The following is an 18012-nucleotide window of genomic DNA, read 5'->3' on the forward strand; positions in this document are numbered from 1 at the left end:
AAGACCTTCCTTGAGAAATATTTCACCTCTTGGTTTTCTTTTTTGCTCTGTATGACTGCCAGCTGCTGATCTGTTAACTCCCAATGGATGATATGTCCTGTTGAGGGGACTAAACAAAATATTAGTGCCAAAATTATGTTTTTGATCCACAGTTTGAATAAATAAGAGCATTCAGCTTGTATACATTTTGAAAACAGTGTTTTAATATTCTACCTCATCATAATCACAAGTACTGGATATAAATTGAATTTATATATACATTAAATTTTTATATATTTACAATCTTTAGCATTCTGTTTCTACTATATATCTTATTTCTAAACAACTGTGACATGTTTTAGGAAGTCTCCTAAATGACCCCTGGAGACCTCTTTATGCCTTCTTTTTGTAGTGTTTAATTTGGTCTTTTCTGCCCTTCTGCTTTTCAGAAATTAAAAGGCTAAAAAGAGGTACTAAACTAACTTTAAAACAACTTTTAAAATTACCCGTCAAGATAAGTCTAAAAACCACAAAAAAGAGGAAGAGTTTTTTGGAAAGCAGTGAAATTATGTAGACTGAGGTGGGCTGTTAAGATGTATAATGGAGAAGATATGTCATCCTGTGTTAGGTCATCTTAAGAACATACCAGTGCTTCCACATAGGTATTGATTATTGAGAGGTAACTTTCTTTCTCAATTTTCAGAAAAATGGAATGCTCGAATTACTGATCTACGTAAACAAGTGGAAGAATTGTTTGAAAGAAAATATGGTATGTCTAAACAAAAAAAAATTCTTTTAATACTTTGTTCATAAACATTTAAACGATGGAGTTGCTTTTCATCATTGAGGGTAATGCAAACAAGTCCCGTTCTGCTAGTAAGTTGTACCTTATACATCTCTCCTGGTAAGGTCATTTATGGTTATCTGTGTAAATATTAGAAACATTCTTTGTTTCTGAATTACTATAAAGCTAATGAAAAGTTTTATTTCTTTAGTTCTCAAACATTTCTTATTTATTTATTTATTTGTTTGTTTATTTATTTATTTATTTATTTATTTATTTATTTATTTAGAGACAGAGTCTTGCTCTGTTGCCTGGCTAGAGTGAGTGCCGTGGCGTCAGCCTAGCTGACAGCAACCTCACACTCCTGGGCTTAAGCGATCCTCCTGCCTCAGCCTCCCGAGTGGCTGGGACTACAGGCATGTGCCACCATGCCTGGCTAATTTTTTCTATATATATTTTTAGTTGGCCAGGTAATTTCTTTCTGTTTTTAGTAGAGACGGGGTTTTGCTCTTGCTCAGGCTGGTCTTGAACTCCTGAGCTCAAACGATCTGCCCACCTCAGCCTCCCAGAGTGCTAGAATTACAGGCGTGAGCCACCGCGCCCGGCCTCAAACATTTCTTTTAAACTTTGAGCATGTAATTTTCGGGATTTGTTAATTACTGCAAAGTCCTGGATCTTGGGGATTTAATTGAAGATTATTTTCTTAAGTAATCATTTCTCTTAATCTGCTTTGTTAAATCCAGTATTCACTGAGATGCCCTTATTGTCTCTACTTTTATCTCAATGCATAACTGAGTTTAAGTTAGACTTTAGATTCTTTGCCCTTGTGCTACTCTAGTCCATCCTACAGTCACCTTTATATAATGAAAGAAATAAGTACTTGGTTGTTAAAGCCTGATGGTATGTGGCAAGTGCTCACCTAAAAATAGCAGCAGTCATTGAAAAACATCATCTGTTTTGCTGTTATTTTATGTGGGTGGCTCTTTATTTTGCAGTCAGCTAGTAAGCTGTAAAATTGTATGATACGCAGAATTTTATTTTATTTTATTTTATTTTTTTGAGACAGAGTCTCGCTTTGTTGCCTGGGCTAGAGTGAGTGCCATGGCGTTGCCTAGCTCACGGCAACCTCAAACTCCTGGGCTTCAGCGATCCTACTGCCTCAGCCTCCCGAGTAGCTGGGACTACAGGCATGCACCACCATGCCCGGCTAATTTTTTCTATATATATTTTAGTTGGCCAGATAATTTCTTTCTATTTTTTTAGTAGAGACGGGGTCTCGCTCTTGCTCAGGCTGGTCTCAAACTCCTGACCTTGAGCGATCCACCCACCTCGGCCTCCCAGAGTGCTAGGATTACAGGCGTGAGCCACCGCGCCTGGTCCAATACACAGAATTTTAACTGAACTTTAAGTGAAGTTTTAAACACGATAAATCATATTGATAATATTTACTTTAACAAACTTGAAATGAATGTTTCTTACTTTATCTTGAATAATAACCTACCCTCAGTGAAAATCTAGAATTAGAGTAAATTTACTAGTGAATTAAATAACTTTTCCATAGTGTTTTTAGTTACTTATTCAAGGTTCTCTTAGTGTTTCTCCCACTTCGAAATAGTTTGCCCTTTTTGCTTTCTTTTTTTTTTAAAGTGGTTCATTTCAAAGCACAGTAAAGCATGTGGAGGAAGCACTGTCACATGGTGATCAGATCACAGACTATGGGGACAGGGTGCCTGGCCATGTTTCTTTTCCCGTTTGAGTATTGGTATCCTCTTTTGTGCTCATGAGACCTGAAGCTCTATCCTGAAAATTTGATAAGATAGTAAAGTGCTTCACATAATACCTGGCACGTAAATACATAAAAATGCCTGCTATTTATATTTTTATTATCTTCTTAATTTAGTAGTATTCTGAATAAAAAATAATTTACTATTACAATAGTTTTATAAGTTTCAGTGCCTCTTTCATAAAGTGAAGCAAAGTTTGTTTTTGGACTTATGTTGTGATGATGTTTTATTAGATTATTTTGCATGTAAGAAAACAAATAATGTTTACCAATCATTGTGAAATTATTAGAACAACCTTCACATTTTATAATTTCAAAGCAATATTAATGGTAATTGCCTTGATTGTTGATACTCACCATGCTTTTTACTTTTTACGGCTGTTGTATTATTTTACTTTTGGGTAAATAAATGTTAACAGAAATTTGCAATTCAGAAAAATCTTCTGCTTCTGTTATTTAAAATAAATTATTTTATAAGTTCAATAATGGTTACACTAATGTTTATGTTTTTTAATTATTTCTCTTCTGTATAATATATGTATTAGCTAATATTAACTGATATATTTTTCTGGATTCATAATGTGGTTCATATTTCACTAGAAAGGCTGGTTATATCTATATTGCTTTAAAGTAATGGTATATTTATTTCACTTTTTATCACTTTGATAAAACAGATTACTGGCATCTTTGGTTTTCTTTTTAGTTCTTATGTACTGTTTTTCTTTTGATTCAATTACAGTAACAGAAGTAAAGATCAAAGTATGAAAATTAAAGAGCAATACATAGTCAATTATTCTTTTCCAAACTGTGCTTAAATGATATCCCTTTCTCTTTTTATCCTTAAAGCTCAAGCTATAAAAGCCAAAGGTCCGGTGACGATCCCATACCCTCTTTTCCAGTCTCATGTTGAAGATCTTTATGTAGAAGGACTTCCTGAAGGAATTCCTTTTAGAAGGCCATCTACGTATGGAATTCCTCGCCTTGAGAGAATATTACTTGCAAAGGAAAGGATTCGTTTTGTGATTAAGAAGTAAGACTCTTGTACCCTTGTTGAATTCCTCTTGGACTTCTGTCTTTGTTCTGATTAGTGCATCTTTTTATTGTTCACAAAAATTCATTAACCACTAAGGCTGCATTTAAGTTGGAGTTATACATATTTTTATTTTCTACTTTTTAGTTCATGTGGGTCCAAGATGGTGTCAGTCATGCCAGAGTTGGCTTTTGGAACATGAACACTGCCCATACGTGATTGGCTTGTAGCTATCATTTTCTTTTATAATTTTCTGCTGAGTTTGCTAAAGAAGGTTGTATGTATATTTTGTTTTTAGGTCTGAAATTTTTAAAGCATGTATGCGAATATGAGTGTATAATTAAAAATAAAAGAAACAGTGGAAGTTAGAATGGAAAGAAAAACTAAGCGATGTGGTGTAAATTTCTTAGCATTGACTTTAAACATGTGTCACGGAGTTCTTTTTATTTTGTTTTTAAAAACCAAGTACAGCCATCAGAATTGGACTTCATGTCAAAATGGCAGCCACATCACCCATTCTCATATTTTTCCTAAGATTATATCAAATAACAGTAAAGGTTCAAAAAACTAGAAGGGCATTTATTAACAGATTTCAGCAAATGCATATATAAGTGAATCTATTATAGCCATAAAACAAGTATTAGATATTCTTGTAAAAGGAAACAACTGGAGAATAATTGTCTAGGAAAATAGAAAACATAATCGCTAAACTAAAATTTTAAATGGTAGGACTTAGAAGATTGTCAGTTTGGTAGATTGCAATGAAGATAGAACATGTGGGACATGAGAAAGGATATTGAGTCCTCATCTAGTGACATCTGACTAATAGGAGTTTCCTTAAAGAGAAAAGAGAAGGAAAATATTAAAAATGAATAACAGTTATTTTCTAAGGCTACAAAAAGATGCAAGTCTTCTGCTTTGAACATGCCAACTAGGGTGAATGACCAGAAAGGGAAGATACGTACCTAGTCACACTTCATGAAGTTTTAGTACTCTAATGATAAAAAAATCACTAGGTTGCAGAGAGAGTTATGAATCATTAGGTTCCAGGTCATTCATAAAGGATGAAAATCATCCTGATAATAAACTCTCTTCAAGCAGTAATGGATGCTGCAACTCTATCAAGCAATTCTTTCCAAGTTCTAAAGAAAAATTATTTGGGTCTCATATTCTGTAGTCGGCCACACGTGACATGGAAAACGGTAGGCAGCAGTTGGAATGTCTCCAGCAGTAGGTAACAAAAGTCTTACTCAAATTGGCCTAATACAGTAAGATACTACGTCAGACGGCAAGGAGGTCAGAGGCGGGATAGTGGCAGCTGTGGTGCTAAGGCTCTGTGTCTCCTCCAGACTCTTCTGTCCAGGTACTTATGTAATAGTTTCCTTAAACTAGTTGCGCACTGGATGCAAAGGATCCAGGCCTCACAGCTAGACACATCTAGGAAAGAGAGTCTCAAAGCAAGAAAACCTTAGGATGTGGCCAAAAACCTTAGAATGTGGCCGTACTTGTCTAGTTAGAATATGTCAAGTGCTCGTTCCTAACCCAGGCCCAGGTGAGGGAAGGGCACCAGCACGCTGGGTTTAGACCGAGCAGAACTTGCCCCCCAGGGAGTGGGGGTAGATTCACTTCAGAAATACGTAACTTTCATTTTTAAGCCCCTCTTTAAGGAGTGAGTCTTTTTTGAGTCGTGTGCATATTGTAACAGAATTTTAAAGAGTTTACTGACATAGCCTTGAATTGTGTACAGTGAACTGAATAGCAGTAGTAGAATGATAGTCGTTTCATTTGCACAGTGTTCACCTTCATCACTCTGGTGATGGTCTGGTGCTACTGGGATTGAGAGAACGGGGAAATTAACAACCACCTTGATAACTGTTAGAACCAAGCAAAGTTGCCTTTGTATCAATAGTAAATAGAAGAATGACAGGATCTTTTAAGATTTAACTAAAGATAAAAAAGATCCCTCAAGATGATGGGTAAGCTGCCCTACACAGAACAAGTTGTTTTACAGATATATATTTTTAGACACATTGTAAAGTCTTAGTGGTCTCCCAGGAAATTGAATAGTATACAAAATGGACTTCTGAAAGCTTGACACTAGCCAAGCACCGTAAATAAGATCCCTCTACCCCCAACACACTGATACATTGTTTTAAGAACTCTTTTGTACTGTTTTATTAATGTGCTTGTTTTTTAACTCACTAGAAGTTTTGAAATTTATTTTTTAAAAACAAAATATCTAAGGAAACTATATAAATTATTTTGTAGGTTTTGTTCATGTTTGCTAATCTTAAAAGCACATATAACTTTGGTGTGTATTTGGATGTTTAAGTAACATCCAAACATTTGGACTTGAACTTATCACAGGGTCGTTTATGCTTGCCATATCCTGTTTCAAGTATTTTCAGTATACTCATTTATGGGAATCCATCTTTTACGTTTAGCAAGAATGGATTTTTTTAGCCATTCCCTAAAGGTCCATGTGGTTTTTTTTTTTTTTTTTTGAAGTCTCACTGTGTCGCCTGTGCTAGAGTGCTGTGGCATCAGCCTAGCTCACAGCAACCTCAGACTCTTGGGTTCAAGCAATCCTCCTGCCTCAGCCTCCCAAGTAGCTGGGCCTACAGGCATCAGCCACCATGCCCAGCTAATTTTTTCTATTTTTAGTAGAGACCAGTCCTCGCTCTTGCTCAGGCTGGTCTTGAACTCCTGCCCTCAAGCAATCCTCCCACCTCCCAGAGTGCTAGGATTACAGGCGTGAGCCAAGAGCCACCACGCCTGGCCAGTATTGTCTTTTTAAAACTGGCTTTGGTGACTAAATATTAAATGTGAATTAGGGGTTATTACTTTACTTAATATTGCCTAGTGAATATTTAGTACTTATTTTTACCTTTCAGACATGAACTTCTGAATTCAACACGTGAAGATTTACAGCTTGATAAACCAGCTTCTGGAGGTAGTTCTAGTCTTGTGTCAAATTAGAACATTATTATAATAATTATTCACCTCTCAAAGGAACATGGATTTCCTCTTTATGTTTCCTTCCACATGAAAGAATATGCTTTAACTATTAATTATATGGCATTACAGGAAAATTTACATTGTCAGATTTCTAATACTACAGAAATATAAACTCATTTTTTTATTAACCTGTTGTAAATAAATGTAAATATCATATTTCTAGATAGATAGAACTAAAAGAGCCATGTTTTTTCTGCTTTTGAGATGCAGCATTTGTTATCTGGCCTAAGGTATTGAATAGCGTATTGAATGTAAAGTAGTTATTCTACATTAGTCAATTAAATAATTATTCATCAAATGTATGTTATACATTATACATACAAACATTATTTTATTGCCTGGTTTTGCTCTGGAGTGGAGTGGGATGGGGACATAAGAAAATGGGATTTAGATCAGGGTTTGTAGAAGAGGTGTAATGGGAGAATTGCCAGTACGGTCATATCCCTAAAGTCATCATAGCGAAACTCCCTGCTGTTGCTGAGTACACTGACTTTTGCTATTTTCTAACTTTAATGAACTTTGTTTGATGCTTATTCTTTTTGTTCAATGTTAGCACTATTTTAGTAACACATTCTGAAATCTTAGAAATAATTCTAGTCACAAGAAAAGGAAACATAATACTGCCTATTTTATAATCGTAATATTTAATAGCATAAGTTATTAAAGCCATAGAATTGAGAGTATTTGTGTATTTGTTATTCTTACAGTCAAGGAAGAGTGGTACGCCAGAATCACTAAATTAAGAAAGATGGTAGATCAGCTTTTCTGCAAAAAGTTTGGTAAGTCTGATGTGTTTTACCCCTCAACTAAAGTATATTACTGAATAATATCTTTAAAATTTTTATTTTACCTTAGGAAGGTATTATAAATACAATGAATATGACTCACCTCCAGTTTTCTTATTGGTTTTTAATATGTACTTATTATAAAAACTTGTAATCCTCTACAAGATGGCAGAGACGAGGGTAATGAAACCCCTATGTAACCTTTACTGAGTAATTTTCTATACAATTTAGGGTTTTATACAGTTGAGGGCATTTCACAATTTTGGAGTCTTTTTCTCTCTGGGCCTTTAACGATGCTGGTGTGCCATTCCGGAGTGAAGGCGTGCTTACGTAGCAGCCGCCGGGACTATCTGAGGTTGCAGCCTTGCCCTTGCTGTCTGTTTTATCTTACTTCTTCCACACTTCATAAACACTTAAAATTCTTAGGTTTGGTTTATCACAGTAACATCTTTTGTCACCCAAAGTCACTCTCTCCCTTGATTTTATCCTGCTTCTCAGTAGAATTCTATGTTGTTGTCCTCTTTTCTTCCTCCTTATCTTCCTCCTCCCTCTCCTTTCCCTCCTCCCCTTCCCCTCTTTTTAAACTTTTTATGGAAATTTTCAAAAATTTCAAAAATTGTTTGACTGGCTTCTTCCTGTCTCGTTCCTATCTCATTTTCAGTCTCTGGCTGCCTGCTCCCCTCGTGCCCTCCTCACACATGGGAACGCTAGTCCAGAGCTAGTCCCCAGCCCTCTTTCTGTTTTCTTACTGTGCTTTCTCCGCAGATAGCTCATTCCGTCCCACATCTTAACAATAATATATTGTCTATGTCCTGGTAACTCTTAGTTCCCGACCCCGGAAGTTCCTCTTCATACAGACCTTTGTATTATCCTGACTGTCTGATACCTCATCACATGTCCTGGTCAGCATTTTTATTTGTTTGTTTGTTTTGAGACAAAGCCTCACTCTGTCACTGGGCTGGAGTGCAGCATCATTGTCATAGCTCACTGCAACCTCAAATTCCTGGACTCAAGTGATTCTCCTGCCTTAGTCTCCTGAGTAGCTGGGACTACAGTTCAAGCCACCGTGGCCAGCTAATTTTTTTGTTTTTGTTTTTTTGTAGAGACAGGGTCTTGTTTGTTGCTCAGGCTGGTCTAGATAGAACTGGCCTCAAGCAATCCTTGTCCCGCCTCAGCCTCCCAAAGTGCTGGGATTACAGGTGTGAGCCACTGCACCTGACTGAGCTCCCACTTTTAAAATCATTATATTTCCTAGACATTTAGTAAAATACAAGTGATTAACATTGTATGTAATTAGAGATGCCAACATAATGTCATTATGATTCATGAGTAAGTGACATATTAGAATGAGTATTTGGGCTGGGCGCGGTGGCTCATGCCTGTAGTCCTAGCACTCTGAGAGGCCGAGGCGGGCAGATTGAGTTCAGGAGTTCGAGACCAGCCTGAGCAAGAGTGAGACCCTGTCTCTACTAAAAATAGAAAGAAATTATATGGATAGCTATAGAAAAATTAGCCGGGCATAGTGGCGCATGCCTGTAGTCCCAGCTACTTGGGAGATTGAGGCAGGAAGATTGCTTGAGTCCAGGAGTTTGAGGTTGCTGTGAGCTAGGCTGATGCCACGGCACTCTAGCCTGGGAACAGGGTAAGACTCTGTCTCAGAAAAAAAAAAAAAAAAGGGCCGGGCATGGTGGCTCACGCCTGTAATCCTAGCCCTTTGGGAGGCCGAGGCGGGTGGATCGCTCGAGGTCAGGAGTTCGAGACCAGCCTGAGCCCCGTCTCTACTAAAAATAGAAATAAAAATTATCTGGACAACTAAAAATATATATAGAAAAAATTAGCTGGGCATAGTGGCGCATGCCTGTAGTCCCAGCTACTTGGGAGGCTGAGGCAGGAGGATCGCTTAAGCCCAGGAGTTTGAGGTAGCTGTGAGCTAGGCTGATGCCACGGCACTCACTCTAGCCCGGGGAAACAAAGTGAGACTCTGTCTCAAAAAAAAAAAAAAAAAAAAAAGAATGAGTATCAGCATGAACAGTTTATCAACTTTGCCCTCTTGTTTTGTTCTGGAAATTGGAAAGGAATCAGCCAAACCTGGCAGCATCGTCAGTGCTCACCAAACAGGCTTTTTCCAGATGGAAAGCTGCTGGGGAGTTAGTTTGCTCACAGAAAGAAAAAGTGGGCAGTGGAAAATACTTTGGTGTTTTATCATAAAAATAGGTTTAGAGTTTAGTAATTGTTACTTACAAACAGTAAAGAGCTGGCTCTTTTTGTTAGTGCTTAAGGCTTTAGATGGGTCTAGGAATGTAGCTACTTTAATATAGAGTATTGCTACTTTCTTTAAAGTTCCTGAAGGGGAGAGAGGAAACCTTAGATTCTCCTTAGCTATTAACCACTCCAGCTATTGAGGAAATATTCACTACTTCCAACAGCATGATCTTTCAGTCATTTGATACCTGTGGACACCTGTGTGTCAGGTGCTGTGACTGGCAGTGCAGAAGACCATGCCCTGCCCCCGTTTGTTCTGGAGCATTCATTCTGCTAGGGAAACGTGTTTAGTAAGTAAATAGATACTTAATGTTACCTGGTCTGGGAAAGAATTAAGTAGAGTAAGGAAACTTTGGAGGCAGAAGGTTGTTTACTGGTGAGGCCACACTGATCACTGGATGAGCAAGTGCTGCAGCTGGCCTCCACCTCTTTCTGTAACTTCTCTTTCTCAACTCTAGCAGTCCATCCTTTTTTTATTTTATAGAAAGTTTGTTAGAATTAGGTTTATTTTTTTTTGATAAATTTAAGAGAAAGATTACACTTAATATCACTCCCAGATGTGACTCTGAAAGCCTCTAACCCTTTAGTGTTATTTTTTATGGGCATATTTATTTTAACAGCTATGATCATAAATATGCTCTATTAGACCTGTTCCCAAGTAGAGAAAATAGTATAACGAACACGGAAGTACCCATTACTCAGTTTCTGTCATCATTAAGACTCCTCCCACATTTTGTTCATTTATCCCTTTTCCTGTTTTTCACTTTGCAGGAATATTACAAAGCAAATCACAGGCCTCATATCGTTTTATCTTTTCATTGTGCATCACTGAACAGCATCACCATTTTCTTACACAGTCACTGTCATTTTTATACCTGACAAAATTAACAGGTTTTTTGGTATTGGCTCATATGCATTCCTCAATCGAGTTTCCTCATTTATCTGAAAAATTTTGCTTTGAATCTGTATCCAAACAAAATTCATGCATTAACTCTGGTTGTTATGCCTCATTTAATCTATACCAGCCTCTGGTTACTATTTTTATTTCCCATTCCTTGAATTCTTTGTGGAAAGTTGTTTCCTTTTACAACAGCAGGCTTGCAAGTAGGCGATAAAGAACATTGAGCTCGAGGGTGCAGTGCAGATGAAAGGACAGCCTGAAATTCACCAGTGTGCAGCAGCCAGTGAAAGAGGGTTGTTTATGGTCATCAAACAGTAGCAAAAGTCTGCTTCGGATACTTGAAAAATTACTATTTAGGTTGTGTTTATTGTCTGTCCTTATTTAAAGATCTTAGAACTATTAAGATTGTCTTAGGACTGGGACCCTTGAATCCACCAAAATCTAGCTATTGATTATGGGTCACTGATACTTGCCTTTGCTCTATTAAGCCTATTTCAATAGTTAATAAATATGTTTCCAGAGTATTTCCATTTTTAAAAATTGACATGCACCTTGCTTTGGATTGTACTAAAATATGATTTTAGCACAAACTTAGTCTCCTGAATTGCATTGATTTTGTTCAGCTGAAGCCTTGGGAAGCACTGAAGCCAAGGCTGTACCGTACCAAAAATTTGAGGCACATCCTAATGATCTGTATGTGGAAGGACTACCAGAAAACATTCCTTTTAGAAGTCCCTCATGGTATGGAATCCCAAGGCTGGAGAAAATCATTCAAGTGGGCAATCGAATTAAATTTGTTATTAAAAGGTAAGATTATAATCTGCAGGAACAATGTGTTCTCTAAGAAAAGATTTATTTGATGAAGATGAACCTTTTATTCTCCTCAAATTAGGACTTCCTGTCTGTATTTAAAATTAAGGCATTACATAGTGTAAGCATCAAATATGCAAAATTGGGTCTAATGGGAACCCTGTCCTTGGGAGGTTTAATACAAAGGTAAACGCAATAAAGTGTTATTAAGCATTTTCAGGCAAGACGGTGACAGTAACACATCTAGATGGGTCTGTTGTGCATTCAGAGTAGAGGAAAGGCATTTCAAATAAATAAGATAATGTAAGTGGGGGTGAGGAGGTGTCAGATATGCTCGCATGTTCACATAACTAATTCATTCTGCGTGGCGTGAGTGATGCCACGTGAGTGTGATGTGACTCCAAGTCAGGATAGACAGACTCAAGTGGCCAAGTGGAGAAAGGCCTTAGATCCTGCCAAAGAAGTGGCAGTCATTAAAAGTTCTCAAAGCAGATTCCTCTTAAAATGATTTGCATTTGCATTTTTGCAAGATTATTCTGGCTTTGTTTTTGAAGGTATCAGAGTGAGTAATTTGGGTGCAGGGAATAGGAATAGAAGGCTGTACATCTTTAATACTCACGGACGGAATGTTGAAGGGATGGGATCTTGCTGACTGATGACTGAGGATTGTGTGTTTGTGTATATTTGTTGGGACTGAGAGTTAAAAAGGAGAGGAAATATTTAAGGTGATACAGCTAGCTATTTCTAGCTATATGGTGGGAGAATTCATCTAAGATTTTTGAGTTGGTTTGGGGGGGAAAGTGAAGTTTCTGCACATTTAAGTATAAAATACCTTTGAAGGCATCTAGGTAGTCCCACCAAAATATTTAAAAATTGCTATTTTCAGAATAAACTGGAGTCACCAAAATGATTTTTTTTCACTGCAAGTGCAGGCAGAATGGACCATATTTAGGAATATTTGGCAGTACACAGCTGTGTGGGGGAGTCCTCTGAATTGTTCCTAAATCCTCTATTGCTAACGTCAACCGTATTTCTACAGACCAGAACTTCTGACTCACAGCACAACTGAAGTTACTCAGCCAAGAACGAACACACCAGGTAAAACAGTCGTGAAATCGTTTTTTAAAAGCTTAGATCTATGATTTTTAAGCTTTATGTTTTGTTTTTTTTTAAATTTAATCTTTTAAAGCTGTGGACCTCCTTCTTCCTCCCTTCCTTCCCCAAAAAAATCTTTTGTGGAAGCTCAACACAGGCACTCCTTGGTTTATCAGTATGAACAGCTTAGGATAACTCAAGCTTTGAATTTAGACCCATACTGTCAAATAGGAATATAGTGTATGCTACAAGATGTAAGCCACATGGCTAATTCTATATTTTCTAGTAGCCAGATTTGTGTGTTTCAACCTATAATCATTATAAATAAATGATGAAGTATTTTACATTCTTTATTTTATACCTGTATATTCTTTGTTTGACAATCTGGTGTATGTTTTATGCTTACAGCACAGCTCAGTTCCACCCAGCCACGTTTTAGCTGCTAAGGGCTGGTAGCTACCATGTTGGACAATACACATTTAGACCTTAATCTTTCTTCAGATGCACCCTGTTCTTAAAATGACAAATACTGTAATTATACACTGATACATAACACTGATATCTTAGCCTTATAGAAAAAGAAGTGTTACTTGAATGAAAGGTTTTGAGTTTTTTGTTGTTGTTGTTGTTTGTTTGTTTTGAGACAGTCTCACTCTATTGCCCAAGCTAAAGTGCCGTGGCGTCAGCCTAGCTCACAGCAACGTCAAACTCCTGGGTTCAAGCAATCCTCCTGCCTCAGCCTCCCGAGTAGCTGGGACTACAGGCATGTGCCACCATGCCCGGCTAATTTTTACTATATATTTTTAGCTGTCCAGATCATTTCTTTCTAGTTCTAGTAGAGACAGGGTCTCGCTCTTGCTCAGGCTGGTCTCAAACTCCTGACCTCGAGCAATCCTCCCGCCTCGCCCTCCCAGAGTGCTGGGATTATAGGCCTGAGCCGCGCCTGGCCTCTCTGTGTGCCTTTCTTTCTTTCCCGTCTTTTTGTTCACCGTTGCATAATGTCAGAATAAGTGACTGTGATTTGTAGATCCACCCAAGGGACTTCTTTTGCCAAGAACCCTGCAGTGTGAAGTTTGATGTTGCCAGGAAACAAGTGTTTGGAATCGAGTATGAACCTTGGGTGTGTACTAGTTGTTCCGATGTGTGCAATGAGCTAGTGTGTGAGTTGGGTTTATGAGTGTGTCCTGCTAAAATACTGCTCCTTCAGCTCCCAGTGTACCTGGTGACAGCTATTGAAGGTCAGTCAGTATGCCAAATAGATTCTGTGTGTATGGTGACAGGAAAAGTGATTGAGAAACAGAATTATCTTGTGTTGGGAGTCCTGCAGTGGAACAGATAAATCAGTGCTTAACTCAGAGGCGCACCCCTCAGCATGCTTTTGATAAGTATTGGTGATGGCATTGAAGATTGGAAGTGACATATTGTTTGCTAAGGGAATTAATTAATGGAGAAAGAAGAATATTCTTGAAGGTAGATCTTTAGAGTGGATTAGTCTGAACATCATGAATGCCTGTAGAAGTCTTCATTTCTTAAGACAAAGCTCAAATTCAAGGTTGTGATGAATGTGATCACTGTTTTGATTAGGGGCAATTGTAATAGTGACTGCAAAACCCGAGAGTGCTAAACATGTGCTATTTAAAGAATATGCAGGCACCAAAGACAAGCAATCAAGCAGTACCTCATCTGCTGTCTTCAGGTGGAGGTTAAAGGCCTATCATCACAAGGAGAATCTCGATTTTCCCAATCATTAACAACACTTGACTTTCTACCATTCATAAAAGACCTTGGAAAGAGTTAAAGGCTGTAGATTCTTCATTCCAATGAAACCTTACTTGGGCTTCCAGTGGACCAGGCTTGAATCTCTTGATGGGATAATTCAAGTCAGGAATTGCTGCTTGGGTGTACTTCGTCCCCAGTTTGGTGAAAGATGGGTGTCACATGGAAGAAGGTTGTATAGTGTGGCAGGTGATGGGGCTTTGAAGGGGAGGAATGCGGAGGTGCGATGTGAGGGGCATTGTGCACGTTGGTGTAGCAAATGCTGGAGATGGGAGGTGGGCAGAAGAGTTGGCCGAGCAGCAAGTTAACAGAAGTGACCTTACAGAAGGAGAGTCTAGATGTCGTTGTTAGTAGTCACTCAAGTTTGGTTCATACCCAAGTTATCTCTGGCTGAATGGTTGGACTACTGTGAAGTCCAGAGGGGGAAAGCAACTTATACTAAACCCCTCAGACGCTAGGTTTTCTTTTAAGGTAAAGGAAATGTTAAAAAGATTTTCTGAAGCCGCCAACCTGTAGCAGTATTTTCAGAACTTCTCCAACCTTTTCCACTGCCTTTGTCAGCAAACACAGATGACTCCCTCACTTAAGTGATTTTTCCACTCCCTCTACCATTTTCTCTTTCTCCCTTTCCCTCTTGTCATTATCCAATAACTCTGATCATCCTCCATTGTCCCCAAGTCCACCTCCATCCTCTACATCCATAGCTCCTGGCCAAGTAAGTGACATTCTACAAGTCTTTTATAGTAGCTTGTTGTTTTTTTCTTTATTTTTGTTACATTTAAAATGTAATGGTTGTCTCATAAATAATGGGTAGAAAAAGAAACCAGATTGTAGATGTGAGTAAGGTTGAGTGACATCTCCCTGATTGCTTTACCATTTATTTCTAATGGGGAAACTTGCTTTGATTAGTGAAGTTTTGTTTTATGTGAATTTCTTGGCAAACGTGTTAGATAAAACAAGGACTGCCTGTACAGCAAACAAGTAAAAGTCAAGTTGTACTTGCTGAACCTGGTGTGGCAGCCCTTAGGCCTTTCATAGGTGGTCTCCCAGCTGTGGTCTCCCAGTTTCCTGATATACAAGGAGGAATGTATGAGAACTACAAATTTTGAGCAATCTTTCATATAAACAAATTTTTCCATATTTATACTGTGAACTTAAATTTTAATTTTCTCCCTGCAGTTCTTTTGATATTTGACAAGTACAGAAAATTATTTTTTCCCTTAAGACCCAGAGTTTTTGTTTTTAAACATAATCAAATTAAGAGAATTACTGGAAAGATGAGTATCTACATTCTGGTCCTGAAATCCAGTCTAATTTGTGTCATTGCCAATAAATAACATCATTAATTAGATTTATTTTTGCTTTCCAGTCAAAGAGGATTGGAATGTCAGAATTACCAAGCTACGGAAGCAAGTGGAAGAGATTTTTAATTTGAAATTTGGTAAGTAAAATACAGTGGTTAGGTTTTATTTTAAAAACACGAATGGGCCGGGCGCGGTGGCTCACGCCTGTAATCCTAGCCCTCTGTGAGGCCGAGGCGGGTGGATCACTCGAGGTCAGGAGTTCAAGACCAGCCTGAGCGAGACCCTGTCTCTACTAAAAATAGAAGGAAATTATCTGGACAACTAAAAGTATATATATATATATATATATATATATATATAAAAAAAAAAAAAAATTAGCCGGGCATGGTGGCGCATGCCTGTAGTCCCAGCTACTCGGGAGGCTGAGGCAGTAGGATCGCTTAAGCCCAGGAGTTTGAGGTTGCTGTGAGCTAGGCTGACGCCACGGCATTCACTCTAGCCCGGGCAACAAAGTGAGACTCTGTCTCAAAAAAGGTCCCAGAACGTGGGTTTTAGTTTATTTCTACTACTAAACTCACTACTGAAACCAAGCAAATTGCTGCGTTTCTCGTGGATTTAGTTTTCTCATATATCTCAATGGGAGAGGAAGGGAGGAGTCGGGTGCATCTAGTTCCATTGTCTGTGCTTCTGTCTGGCTGACACGGGTGTGGCAAATAGGTTTCACCATTTGTTTCAACTTAGATTTGTTGACAGCGGTTTCCTGGAGCGCTGTCTTGAGAAGGATTCTGAGGAGGCTCAGCAAGAAAGTGTTTCAGTTGATTGGGTGTATCTGTCATGGAAAAGGAAGTAAGGAGTGGGGAGTGATAGCAGTATTCCCGGGGCCTACCTGTCCATTATTGTAATACCTGGTGTTGACATTTTGTGTCCCAGATCAGGAATCTTGATTACTCTGCCTCTGATCACTCTAACTTAATGAGTTCTGCTTGGATGCAGCACACACAGCTCCTGTCTGTAAATAGCCAGCTTGCATCTAGATGATAACAAAGGCTGGGTAGGCGCCATTGCTGTGTGAAATGGCCTTGGTTCAGTTCTGCCCAGAGCACAGGGATCATTTTGACTAATAACATAACTATCCTTTTGATTTAAAGTGTTAAAATGTTCCTCTTAAAAGTACTTATTTTTTAAGGCTTGTTCTTCAAATTTGCCCAATATGCTAAGCAAAATGCCTTCAATATATGTGGATATTGCTAGATTATAGGGAACTTGTACATAACTTGTTTGAGAATGCAGACACAAATAAAAGCTGGTCGGTGTAAAATTTTATCTTTCATAAGTTATGTTCTCTTATACTTTCAGCTCAAGCTCTTGGACTCACTGAGGCAGTAAAAGTACCATATCCTGTGTTTGAATCAAATCCGGAGTTCCTTTATGTAGAAGGCTTACCTGAAGGAATTCCCTTTAGAAGCCCTACCTGGTTTGGAATTCCACGACTTGAAAGGATTGTCCGTGGGAGTAATAAAATCAAGTTTGTTGTTAAAAAGTAAGTTCTGTTTTCCATTGTAGTCATTTCTGGAACTAAAAAAATAAAATTATATGCCTGTTAGTTTTTTTTTTTCCCAGCCAAAAGTGACAGGTATGATTTTGAAGTCCTTGATGGAAAAGCCTAGCTCTGAGCTACCGTCCTGACATTGTCTGTTGCCTCAGCAGATACTCTGTCCTGTCCTTCATCAGTACAAGGAGAAAAGTAACAACTGCCACCCAGTAGTGTTTAGAGACACTATAGTGTCTCTTAGTATTCCTAAATTCGTGAATGGAAGTTTAAAATGTTGATTGTTATCTGTTCTGTTATTCCTGGTCAAGGTTGTGAGCAACTACATGTCAGTGATTGAGTTTCTTAAGTACATTTCTCCAGAATTTCAGTGGTTGAAGAAAATAAACTAGTGTTAGTTTTCATTTTCTTGAAAAAAATCATTTATTCTTTTTATCAGATAGTGATGGGAAGGGAAAGTCAGGTTTTTTGTCCATAATGATAGGAATTCTCATTGCATTACAGGATGATTCTGTAAACGCTTTTATAAGAAACACTGGTTATGACTGTTTTTACTAGCTGTGAATACCCTGCTGTAGTGGCTACTGTAATATTTCTTGGTTTTCTTTCTAGACCTGAACTAGTTGTTTCCTACTTGCCTCCTGGAATGGCTAGTAAAATAAACACTAAAGGTAAGAGATTATGTATACTCTTTAGTATATTTCAGTGCATTAAAACATTCTTTATCAACATTACTTAAGTCATGCTGAATCATTGGCCAATGTCTTTGTGGATCTTTCAGTTTGTGTCTTTGCTTTTTAAGGTTATTTTATTTAGGGGACCTCTTTTTTTCTTTTAAACGTTTCATTGAGAATTTCATGTGTGCAATCCTCCTTCATTCATGTTTCCACAGCTTTGTTGAAACCATGTGGAGGATTACACTACCAGTTTAATTCT

The 18012-nt window shown here is 38.0% G+C and overlaps 1 protein-coding gene across 8 annotated transcripts in view; it reads left to right on the plus strand.

The window, feature by feature from the left end:
- Positions 1 to 18012, plus strand: part of GTF2I (general transcription factor IIi) — a 102438-nt gene that overhangs the window by 66965 nt on the left and 17461 nt on the right. For all 8 annotated transcript variants that reach the window (XM_045543158.1, XM_045543163.1, XM_045543160.1 and 5 more), the window contains 9 exons: positions 683 to 748; positions 3393 to 3576; positions 6471 to 6529; positions 7302 to 7373; positions 11166 to 11349; positions 12392 to 12450; positions 15593 to 15664; positions 16884 to 17067; positions 17689 to 17747. In XM_045543158.1, the coding sequence (XP_045399114.1) occupies positions 683 to 748; positions 3393 to 3576; positions 6471 to 6529; positions 7302 to 7373; positions 11166 to 11349; positions 12392 to 12450; positions 15593 to 15664; positions 16884 to 17067; positions 17689 to 17747 (939 nt within the window). The remainder of the gene's footprint in view (positions 1 to 682; positions 749 to 3392; positions 3577 to 6470; positions 6530 to 7301; positions 7374 to 11165; positions 11350 to 12391; positions 12451 to 15592; positions 15665 to 16883; positions 17068 to 17688; positions 17748 to 18012) is intronic.

The sequence above is a fragment of the Lemur catta genome, chromosome 2 (genome assembly GCF_020740605.2).
Source record: "Lemur catta isolate mLemCat1 chromosome 2, mLemCat1.pri, whole genome shotgun sequence".
In the NCBI taxonomy this organism is placed as follows: Eukaryota; Metazoa; Chordata; class Mammalia; order Primates; family Lemuridae; genus Lemur; species Lemur catta.